Source organism: Chlorocebus sabaeus, chromosome 20, assembly GCF_047675955.1.
Source record: "Chlorocebus sabaeus isolate Y175 chromosome 20, mChlSab1.0.hap1, whole genome shotgun sequence".
Taxonomy (NCBI): Eukaryota; Metazoa; Chordata; class Mammalia; order Primates; family Cercopithecidae; genus Chlorocebus; species Chlorocebus sabaeus.
In genome coordinates, this window is record NC_132923.1 from 35,596,697 (window position 1) to 35,609,387 (window position 12,691).

General features: G+C 37.7%; 1 protein-coding gene across 1 annotated transcript in view; it reads left to right on the forward strand.

Annotated features, from left to right (window-relative positions):
- Window positions 1–12,691, forward strand: part of DPH5 (diphthamide biosynthesis 5) — a 49,959-nt gene that overhangs the window by 20,087 nt on the left and 17,181 nt on the right. Inside the window, exons 5-7 of the mRNA XM_007977803.3 lie at window positions 3,252–3,372; window positions 9,662–9,701; window positions 12,130–12,233. Of these exons, the coding sequence (XP_007975994.2) occupies window positions 3,252–3,372; window positions 9,662–9,701; window positions 12,130–12,233 (265 nt within the window). The remainder of the gene's footprint in view (window positions 1–3,251; window positions 3,373–9,661; window positions 9,702–12,129; window positions 12,234–12,691) is intronic.

The window sequence follows — 12,691 nt, forward strand, 5'->3', positions numbered from 1 at the left end:
TTCCCCATGTTTGCTTCTCCAGTCTTAAATCTTAACTGTCTTTCAAGGTCTGGCTTACACCTTGTGTTTTCAGAAGATGCCTTCAGATGCCTTCTGAGTGGGGGAAATGCTGAATTCTTATAATGCTTAGAGTCTATAGCATATTTAATAATAATTATTACTACCTGCTATTGTCTTTCTTGTGCATCTTCTGACTAGATTGTGCCTTATGCCTAATGAGTGGATGTTTTGAGTTGAGTTTTTTTGGTTTTTGTCTTAGATAAAACATAATCCAATATAAGTTAGGTAAACTGCTTTCTCTATAGGTTACTCCAGGTTAAAATTTAAAAAGGCCTGTGTTTACCTACTGTTTCTTACAAAAGAGCTGTTTCTGTAGTCTTTAAATTTAGATTTGCAGATAATGTTTTGGAGGAAAAGTGATTACAGCACAAAGGCTTATATTAGTATTATAGGATGGCTCAATACTTAGGCTTCTGCAATCTCAGTTCTCATCACTGTGTGATTTTGTATAGTTCACTGGTGAGCCCTTGGATTGTGAAACACAAAGAACTGGTTCTTTTGTTCTTCGAGGTATTGACATATGGTGAAATTGTTTGCATAATATTCCAGGATTCACTGAAGAAGTTTGCACCACAGCTATAGGAGTGGTTACAGTTTATAAATCAGGGTCCTGGAGAGCAGTGCTTGTGTGAGGTTTTCTTTAATCTCTCAAATTAGACAATTCAAAGACACTACTACACAAAATGCTTTAGAAAGTGTTTATATGTGACTTGCATCTCAGTTCTTTCTTAAGTGGTCTATTACTTACTTTTTGAATGAAGAACTTATTTCCTTCCATGACTGTATTCCCATGACTCTTATTCAACACTCATTTAAAGTATGTATTATTGCATATATAATTTTTTAACAATTTTACCTTGAAGTTTTTTAATGGAATAATACTAATATTTCATAATTTGATCAGAGATGTGAAAAATCCTTTTTTGAATGTGAACAGTTGAACTTGTCAGAATGAAATCATAAATGTAGTTTCAAATATTTAATAATATTTTTGAGCTTACTCCAATAAGAAAAGCAGTTGGATTATAGCAGGGCACAGCATTTTAGAACATCATCATTATTAAAACATTATCATTATTATATCATCAAATTCCTAACACTGAGACTTTTCCATGTGCAAGGCACTACTAGGCACTCTGCATACTTTGTGTCATTCAACCCTAAAAAACCACGTTTTTATGTTTACAGTTATTATACCCATTTTGTAGAAGGGTTCCTCCCAAGGCTTGGAAACATTACTTGACTTGTCCATGATTAGTCATAGTAAGAACCAGTGTCATGACTGCAGAGCCTTTCCCTGCTGTATGAGACATGAGCAAGACTGCACAATCCATGAGAGCCGGAGCTGTGTTTTGCCTGTCATTTTAAACCTGTGACTAGCATAATACCTGGTACATAGTAGATGATCTGTAATAAGTATATGTTGGCTAAGTTTGCCTCTCATCACCTAATAATAATAACGAAACCCCTCAGCAGGGCCTGGACCATTCCTGGTAGCTTGGCACAGAGTGAACATATTCCTGGCATTCCACATTGGAACCAGGAATACATTTGTTACAGAGAAACCTTGTCACATATGGCAGGAAGTTTCATGACTGAATACTTGGAGTTACATGGGTCTTTGTACACTGACCTGTGAATTTGATTGCTACTGAATAGCATAACTTCTATGAGAGAATACGTTTTTAGGCAGCTTTCAAATGGACTTTGGAGTAAAGCTTGTTGGTAGGTAAGATGTAGACTGTGGCCTATGAGGAACATGGTGAACCTTCCCTTTAGAACTGAAAGTCACCATTATGAGTATTGATTATAGTTTATAGGACCTCATTTTGTAAAAACTCAGAAACATCGAGCTGCTCTAGGGAATTAAGGATGAAGCACCTGAATGCCCCACTTTCTCTGTTTCCTTCCTGCCTGTCTTCCCCTCATCTCTTGCCGAGCCTCTGAAACTGATTTGACAAGCCTTAGGCTACTGGAAGCAGAGGATGACTAATCCTTGCTCCAGACCAGTTTCTGCATTTTTAAATGAAGAACCCAAGGCTGAGAAAAGTGACTTCCTGAAGTCACACGGCTATTTCAGGCACACAGTTAATTTGTGGCAGAGGACTAGATGGGACTTTCAGAGTCTAGTGCTTACCAGTTCTATTATAAATTATTTCAAGTACTATTTAAATTGAATAATGAAATCTTTATACAACTTTAGTATTCTGTTTTATATTAAGTCTTTGAAAATAAATATCCTTTGCTTAGTGCTGAGATAAGAACTAATATTAACCTATTGTTTCACAGTTTGAATAACTTTTTACATGTAATATGATCCTCACAACCTAAGGAGTAGGAAGAACAGAATTTTATCACTATTCCTATTTTAGAGATAAAGTCTTAGGGTAATATCACACACCCAACAAGTTACAGAGCCACAATTCAAAAGTAGATTTTCTCAGCGTAAGATTTGAAATTGGACTTACTTAAGTGAACTAGTTCAGCCAGTCTGGATCAGAGAAGCAAGCTTCTTGGTTATAGTGATGGTGAAGTGGGGTAGGCCACATGAGGGTTAAAGAGGAGGTTTGGAAAAAGGCCCTCACCCCTGAACTCTGTAGTGAGGGAACAAATAGAATCTTGCCAAATTAAGGGACTGTAGGTTTGGAACAATGGCAGGAGTGAGTATATACTTGGTTTTATTGAGATAATGTGATGAAAAGGAGCATTCCCTCAGACTAGATTTAAGTATTTGTTTTTATATTAGTTAGCTATGTGACTAGCTAAGTCAGTTGATCTTTCTAAGCCTTGATGTCTCATCTGTAAAATGGGAACAATATTAACTTTGTGAACCCTGCTCTGATTGCTCAGAACTCTCTTTTTTTTTTTTTCTCCTGGGTTCTTTGCACTTCAGTATTTTTAGCAACACTATATAGCTAAATTATGAAATTGTTATACATGTTCCTATACAGAATGCAGAAATACTAGAAACTTATTACTGAAATTTACCTACTACTGGCATCAGAAAGACACCAGCTACCATGAACCAAAGAGAAGTTCCTGTTACCTTTTTTGTAACAGATTTGATCCCCAACCCATTTCAAGTTGGGTTTTCATGTTTTATTTTGGTTGTAAAATGATTAAATTCTCTCCTTATCTATGAAATAGTAGCGAATTGTTCCATCATTAATTAATGTGCTTTTTTTTTCTAGTTATATAAGTTTGGAGAGACAGTTTCTATTGTTTTTTGGACAGACACTTGGAGACCAGAAAGCTTCTTTGACAAAGTGAAGAAGAACAGACAAAATGGCATGCACACATTATGTTTACTAGGTAAGGGTTTGGGAATTTCCTTGAAGTAACAATATGGAACTATCATACTTTTCTTTTTTTTGATTTTGTGTTAAGGTAAAAACTGTTGTATGGATAATTAGCTAGAGGTAAGAAAAGACACAGTCTAGCCATTCTATGCAGACCACACTCTTTCCTACACTCTCAGAGAGACATGCATCTTCTGCTTCAGGTACCACGTGGTTATTTCTGCATACACACCATAGTTATGCTGCTCCCTCTTATGCCCTAGTAGATCCTCTCCAGTATTCCATATCTTACTCATTTGTCCATCAAGGATTTACTGCAATCCAATAGACATGCACTGAGCAAGTCTTACCAAGGACCATCCTGCACCTTCCTAGGGAGATTCTTTGAATACTGCAGTCTTGATGCTATCAGATTCACAATGATAGATCTAAAAGAGACTCTGGAGATCATCTTACTGAAGCCTGTTTTACAGATGAAGTTGAGGCCCAGAATATTGAATTATTTCCCCAATGTCACCTAGTCAATTGGTGGCAGAACTGGGAGAATCAGATAGCCTTTTAGTAATAGCTCATTTCACTGTACCATCTTGCTCAAATCCTATTTCCTGTTTTGTGTGGAAAGAGCTGGCTGGGATCACTGTCTTTGTTTACCCAGATAATAGTACTGAGATTCAGAAAGGCATGGTGTTTTCTTTCTAGCAGAGGCACTGAAATTTTACTGACTCACATTTGCTAATCAGCCCCTATTTTAGTAGCATATGTTGTAGAAAGAAATACTGGTATCAAAGACTTCATCTGTGACTGAACAGAACACAGCTAACTGACATTTTTGATAACTTTGAAATGATACTTCTACTTGGAATCAGAAGACAAAATCCCAGTGCTACTACTTACTAGCTAGAGAATACTGTAAACATTCCTTAGCCTTCATATTTATCAAATAGGAATAATTCCTCCTACTTCATGGAGTTGTATAGAGCAGTACTTCTCAAACTATTTATGGTAAAGAACCATGGTTGGGTTGTTTAAAACATATGTTTGATTTTTAAATTTTCAATCTTTTATGTCAGTGTCAAGTTACTATAAATTTTGTACATATTCTTACTCCTGTAGTTACTTCATCATTTACTGGTAACACAAAGCTCACATACTGGCATTGGTCCTGAGATACTTTGAATTGTACTGTCTTAGTGAAACTGTGTGAAATCACTCACCAAAATGTCTATCACATAGCACAACATCAGGGCAGATAAACCCATGATTTTGGCCTCTGTTTATTAAATACAGATATTCAGAACAGTAGAAAAGATTTCTGTTTGCCACATTTTTTTTTTTTTTAGACAGAGTCTCACTCTGTTGCCCAGGCTGGAGTGCAGTGGCGCAATCTTGGCTCACTGCAACCTCTCCGGCTTCCGGGTTCAAGCGATTCTCCTGCCTTGACTCCCTGGGTAGCTAGGACTACAGGTGCCCGCCACCACACCTGGCTAATTTTTTGTAGTTTTTTAGTAGAGACAGGGTTTCACTGTGTTAGCCAGGGTGGTCTCCATCTCCTGACCTCGTGATCCACCCACCTCAGCCTCCCAAAGTGCTGGGATTACAGGCGTGAGCCACTGCACCTGGCCTTTTTTTTTTTTTTTTTTTTTGAGATGGAGCCTTGCTCTTGTCACCCAGGCTGGATTGCAGTGGCGCGATCTTGGCTCACTGCTGCCTCCGCCTCTTGGGTTCAAGCGATTCTCCTGCCTCAGCCTTCCGAGTAACTGGGATTACAGGTGCCTGCCACCACACCCGGCTAATTTTTGTATTTTTAGTAAAGATGGGGTTTTGCCATATTGGCCAGGCTAGTCTCAAACTCCTGACCTCATGATCTGCCCGCCTCTGCCCCTCAAAGTGCTGGGATTACAGGCGTGAGCCACCGCGCCCGGCCTGTTTGCCAAAAATTTTTAAGCTATTTGCATAATATAACCAATTCTCTATTATTTAACAATATTTAATTTTAAGCAACACAGTAAGTTTTTTGTTTGTTTGTTCGTTTTTTAAGAGACAAGGTCTTGCTCTGTCTCCCAGGCTGGAGTGCAGTGTCACAATCTCATCACACTGCAGTCTCAACCTCCCATTACCCAAGTGATCCTCCCACCTCAGCCTTCTAGGTATGGGACCACAGGCACATGCCACCACACCTAGCTAATTTTTGTATTTTTTGTAAAGATGGGGTTTCGCCATGTTGCCCAGGCTGGTCTCGAATTTCTGGGCTCAAGCGATCCACCCACCTTGGCCCCGCAAAGTGCTGGGCTTAGAGGAGTGAATCACAGTGCCTGGCTGTATGTCTTAATAGAAAATATTATTATACATTCTTACTAATGATTGGCATTTCTTAGGATAGAAATTAATATCTAGAGCAGGGATTAGCAAACAAGGACCCATGGATCACATCTGGCCTGCTGTTTGTTTTGTAAATAAGGATTTATTGGAACGTGGCCATGCACCTTCATTTATATATTATCTACGGCCACTTTCATGCTACAACAGCAGTGATGGGTAGTTGTGACAGAGACCATATGGTCCTCAAAACCTAAAATATGTCTGCCCCTTTTCAGAAATTTGCTGACTCCTGATCTTGAGTGAAATTTTATCTAATCTCATGTGCTGCACCCTGAATCCCTTCAGTGATGTGTTATAACCTTACGCTACTTTTTTCATAGTCTTACCAGCCATATGAATTACCTTATTAACTTGATTTATTCACTGCGTCATAAGAGCAGAGACTTTATCTTGCTCATTATTCTCTTCCTAATGTCTGGAAGTCTACCACAGTGTAGGCATTAAATAAATATTTATGGAAATTAACTGAAGTTTTATTTAGTCTATATTCTCAGACTTGGTCTTATTACCCATTGGCACAGAAAAGCTTTTAACTCTTGCTAGTTCAATCAATTCCAGCCGGAATACACTCCTTTTAATTCCATTTTTTTCTTTTTCCTTTTTTTTTAGATAAGGTTTACCCTGTCATCCAGGCTGGAGTACAGTGGTGCAGTCTCAGCTCACTGCAACCTCTGCCTACCAGGTTCAAGTGATTCTCCTGCCTCAGCCTCCTGAGGCTGGGATTACAGAAGTGTGCCACCATGCTTGGTTAATTTTTTTGTTTTTAGTAGAGATGGCATGTTAACCAGGCTGGTCTCAAACCCCTGGCCTCAAGTAATCTGCCCATCTTGACCTCCCAAAGTGCTGGGATGACAGGCTTGAGCCACTGCACCTGGCCTCCTTTTATTCTTGACATCTAATTAATTATAGATCTAGATTAGGCCATAAACTCTTCTCTAACACATTTTCTTTTATCTTATGCCAATATTCGCAATCAGCTAGTATGACGTTTTCTTATTTTAGTTTATTGCCAGTGTGATTTAATGCTTCATTCCTCATTAATTAGCTTTATAATTTTGTCCTTGAATTTTCCATGTAAAAAGAGACTGGTCTTACTTTTTTATAGTCCTTACTAAAAAGGACACTGTAAGACTTATGAGTTGGTGTGGACCATGCCATCAGATATATCTATCTTGTTATCCCAAAGTTCGATCCAGTTAAGATCAGCTGTGGGTAGAAGGTCAAAGTAGATGACAGGTGAAGGATAATTTTTAAAAGGACTTTTGCTGAAGAAGAAGATGTATCTGAGGGATGAAAAATGGGGATTCATTGGAGCTCAGACACTAGAATGTGTGTTTTACAACAGTACTGAAAGGTTCTAAAACAGAACAGGGAAGGAAGAATCTGAGAGGCAGGCTACCTGATAACCTCCCCTTATAGCCATTAAAAATGACAGGAAAGGCTGGGCACAGTAGCTCACGCATGTAATCCCAGCACTTTGGGAGGCCGAGGCAGGCAAGGTCAGGAGATCGAGACCATCCTGGCTAACACGGTGAGACCCCGTGTCTACTAAAAATATTAAAAATTAGCTGGGCGTGGTGGCGGGCGCCTGTAGTCCCAGCTACTCTGGAGGCTGAGGCAGGAGAATGGCGTGAACCCAGGAGGCGGAGCTTGCAGTGAGCCGAGATTGCGCCACTGCACTCCAGCCTGGGCGACAGAGCGAGACTCCGTCTGAAAAAAAGGAAAAAGAAAAAGTGGCAGGAAGGAGAGCAAGCAGCGCTTATCTTTTCAGAAGCTTTGGAAAGGCAAATAGAAGATCAGTGTACAGGTGTTTATTGAGTGCTTACCCTATGCCCCATGTAGAGTTAGTTTCTTTTGGAATACCAAGAAAGTATAGACGTGGGTCCTGCTCTCAAAGCTTTGAAATCTAGTTTGGAACTAATGTGTTGTGCATGTGAAAGTTTAAAGAACAATTAAGTTCTATTGTATGGAGAGGCAGGAAGGACAAACCAGAAATTTGGCTCTTGAGTTCTCTTTCTAAGAGCTGCCACTTTTCTTAGCTTTCCTGGGAAAAGACAAACAAGGTTAAACAATATATCTTCCTTGCTCGATTAACAAAAGCAGGAACAGGTTGTGAAGTATAGGATGTCATGATTTCAAATCCTCAAACCATAGTTCTTATCGTTTTATCGTCTGACATTCTCATTATTTAAATTAGTATGTATTTATTGAATGCTTGCTGTGGGTTAAGTTCTATAGGGATTAGTGTGGATAAATCATGGTAAGAAAACACAGAGAATTTAAAATTTACTTAGAAAGAGAAGACCAATATATATGATATAATTAGAGGTTAATAAAAGATAGCATTAATTGTATAGATCTTTCCAAGAACAAAAAGCATTTGAGGAGATATCAACAAAGACTTTATGAAGGAGTTAGACTTATGTTGTCCAGAAGGTGGATAGTTTAAGATGGGTTGGTGACTGAGTGGTAGGACAGCCACATGAGTAAATTTATTCAGTAAACATTTATGGAGTCTTCTGGGTACTTCACATTATGCTAGGTCCTGGTACTAAGATGAATCAGAGACGCTTACATTCTAGCAAGCAGAAATAGAGAAGAAAAATTATGGACTGTTTGAAGACAAGGGAAAAGTAACGCGGGGTCTGGATTGAGACGAAGTCACGAATGCATTCCTTGATTAAAAAGGATTTATCTGTAAAAATTCTCCTCAACCCTCTTCACTTTAAAAATCAGATTCTATAGAGCATATTTGAAAAGTAAAGAAAACTGAAAATATGAAAAATCTCATTATCACAACATTTCAGAAGCTCAAAGTGAATGAATTAATAAGTGGGTTAAAATTTTTAAAATCTTACAAACATAATTTAATGGAAATCTGAAAGTTGACTTATACCATTGATTATAGGGAGGCCACATTCTTAATAACAGATATTCACTTTTTTCTCCATAATGTGACAGACAAGTAGAAATATATTTCAAACCTGAAAAAGGCTTTCAATGCTGGCTCCAAGAACATTTAAAAATATGTATTTAATATTAACTCTGCTATAATTTCCAAGCAAACTCTTGGATATTCTTTAAAAGAAACACTTCTATAATCACTTAGCAAATCTGCATAAGGCTATTAAAGACTCCTCAGTTGCACTATGTTTATTTTTGCAAAAACAAACTTTGGCTGAACCATTTGTTTTCAGCATGTAAAGCAGGAAGCAGCTGTTGCTGTTGTATACTGAGTTCCTTTGAGGATGTAGAGTGATTCTGCTTTTTTACCTTTACCAAATAGTTCAGTTAAGCATTAGTGATTAAAAAGTATACCGAATCAAATATTTGTGATGCTTGGACTGTCAAGCTTTTTGAGAGCAGAGGTTATATCTGGTCAGGTCCCTGTGGTCTCCCAGTCTCTGGCACAGTGTCTGACATACAGTTGGTGCTCAAATCCCTGTTAAAAGCATGAATACTTAGAATTAAAGTATTTATTCAAAATTATGGCATGTGTTAACATTCATAAGAAAGCGAAAGACTTTTTTAAATGTGGAAAAGATTTTTTTCCTACTTACATCTATCGAAGGCCTTTCAGTGGGGTCTGTGCAGTTACTAGCTGGCAGAAATGAAAACAAAGATTGTGATTAGCTGTTAGTAGTGTATTTGCCAATGTTTATCTAATTCTTTCCTTTGTCTTCTTTTCCAGGGAAATTAGATGTTAGCAGGATGGTCTCAGGGCCAAGCTCATGTTTGTTTTCTAACTAGTGGCACAACCACAAGCTTCCATTCTTGTCTATGTTACTGTAACAAAGTGGCTAATTAAAGTGTGAGGGAAGAATGTTCCCCCAAAATTTAGGTGACTCTTAACTGAGGTTTACACATAGGGTTTTGGATAAAGTTTTTAATTAAATTAAAAGACCTATTTTTACTTCCTACAGACATCAAAGTAAAGGAGCAGTCTTTGGAAAATCTAATCAAGTAAGTTATTATTCTGAGAATGCATACATCTGTTTTATTTCCTTGAACAATTCAATAAATTCTACTTAAATGACCTGAGTTCTAAAGATGGTTGAAAATGAGCTCTCATTAACAGTGTGAACATTAAACATTTTTATTCTTATGAAATGATAAGGAGTATAATAGAGTAGAAATAGCAATATATCTTGTAGATTAAACACTGAGAACAGTGGTTAGCATCTAACAGACACTCAGTGTTTGTGGAATGAATTAATGCATTGGGATTCTGAAAACATGGGTGTGAGACTGGGCGGTGGTTCACGCCTGTAGTCCCAGCACTTTGGGAGGCTGAGGCAGGTGGATTGTTCAAGGCCAGGAGTTCAAGACCAGCCTGGCCAACATGGTGAAACCCCATCTCTACTAAAAAGGGAAAAATTAGCTGGGTGTGGTGGCACGTGCCTTTAGTCTCAGCTACTTGGGAGGCTGAGGCACGAGAATCGCTTGAATCTGGGAGGCAGAGGTGCAGTGAGCTGAGATCACGCCACTGTGGTCCAGCCTAGGTAACAGAGTGAGAAAAAAAAAAGACATGGGTTTGAGTCCTGACTCTGCCTCTACTTGAGTGCTCTTGGGCAAATTACTTCCATCTCTGAGCCTTATTTTCTTCATATGTATAATGATAGTACCAATCCTTTTTTACTTAGAGAGGCAGTGTCTAATACAGTACCCACTACCCACTTGTGACTAAGGAGCATTTGAAATGTGGTTAATGTGACTGAGGAACTGAATTTTTCATTTAATTTTAATTAATTAAAAAATGATACTCTTGTTGTTGGAAAACTTTTAAGTATGTTTGAAACAGCTTTAGTATATAAATCTACTTCTACAACTATAAATTTGATGAAATTTAAATACAGATCAACTATTTCCAGTGAAAATTTAATATCCAAATTAAGATGTGCTGTAAGTACATACCAGATTTCAAAGACTTAATATAAAAACAATCTCTTTAATAATTTTTATATGAGTAGGTGTTAAATTACAACATTTTGGATTAAATAAAATATATTATTAAAATTTTTGCCTTTTTTGGTTGGGCGTGGTGGCTCATGCCTGTAATCCCAACCCTTTGGGAGGCCGAGGCAGTTGGAACACGAGGTCAGGAGTTCGAGATCAGCCTGGCCAAGATGGTGAAACCCCGTCTCTACTAAAAATACAAAAAAAATTAGCCAGGCATGGTGGCGTGCACCTGTAATCCCACCTACTTGAGAGGCTGAGGCAGAGAGTTGCTTGAACCCGGGAAGCAGAGGTTGCAGTGAACTGAGCTCACACTACTGCACTGCAGCCTGGGCAACACAGTGAGACTGGCTCAAAAAAAAAAAAAAAAAAAAAAAAAAAATTGCCTTTTTACAAACTTTTTTGTTAATATGGCTACTAGAAAACTTGATTATATATGTGGCTTCATTTATATTTCTATTGGATAGCATTGACTTGGAGAATTGTTTTGAGAGTCATTAAAATAATCTATATGAACTGTATTGTAAACCGCAATAGCTATATATATGTGTGTATATGTGTGTGTGTGTGTGTGTGTGTGTGTGTGTGTGTATATATGTATTTTTTTTTTTTTTTTTTTTTTTGTGACAGAGTCTCACTTTGTCACCCAGGCTGGAGTGCAGTGGTGTGATTTCAGCTCACTGCAACCTCCATCTGCCGGATTCAATTGATTCTCCTGCCTCAGTCTTCTGAGTAGCTGGGATTACAGGCATGCACCACCAAGCCCAGCTAATTTTTTAATTTTTAGTAGAGATGGAGTTTCACCATGTGGGTCAGGCTGGTATCGAACTCCTGACCTTTGATCCACCCACCTCGGCCTCCCAAAATGCTAGAATTAAAAAAAAAAAAAATGCTGGGATTACAGGCATGAGCCACCACACGTGACCTGCAATAGCTATATTTTTATTAATATGATAATTCGGCAAGCCTGATAGGCTTTTGAGGCATACAGAAATAAACATCACCTGAGACTTTTAAGCATCCAAGATGCTTTAGTTTACTTTTCTTAGAGGAAACAGTGAAAAGAAGAAATGTGGTTTAAAAATGGCCATAAAAAGGACACTAAACCTGATTAAGCTAGAGTATAGACCAAATTGCCACTTATTTTGAATTGTTTTTGCCAAAGGTATCACTTTGGATAAAGATAACTTTCATTTAGACATCTATCTTTATGTGTTCCTGCCATCATTTCAGTGAGAGGAAAGTTGAACAATGAAAAAGCTTAAGAAATGAACAATCATCATGCTTTTGTGTATGCTTAAAGTGAGTATATGTAAAAAATATCAAACAGAATGTAGACTGTGGTACTTGAGTATACCTAGGAGAGTAATTGCATTAATAACGTATTATGTAGTTTAATGGCTAAGAACAGTGGCATCTAGTTTTCTACCTATAGGGGAAGGAAGATCTATGAACCTCCACGGTATATGAGTGTAAACCAAGCAGCCCAGCAGCTTCTGGAGATTATTCAAAATCAAAGAATACGAGGAGAAGAACCAGGTACTCAAGACCCTAGAAGGGCTCTCATATTATTCCTCTGTTGCTGCATGTAGATGTGTATATGACTTAATATTGACTTATACCACTGTGGAAGCAAGAGTCAGTGTTTTCGTATTGTACTATTTCTTGTCATTTTTGTCCAACTTTAATCCCATAGGCTTCAAGTTGTACTGAAAGAAAAAAAAATTGGCATTCTTTTATAGTGTAATTAACACCGTTCCAGAATGTGAGGATTTTTCACAAACATCAGTCACATTTGATATAAATATATTAGAATATAAATATTTTTGTAAAATGTATCTATCATGTTATCCCTAATCAATGGTGAGATCTGTCCTGCAAAAATATACTTATCCTACTTTTATTTTGCCTCTTTTCATTCTTAACACTGAGACTAGGAATAGTTTTCTTCAGGGTAAATATGAGAAAATTTGTTATTATATTCCTAATATGTAGAC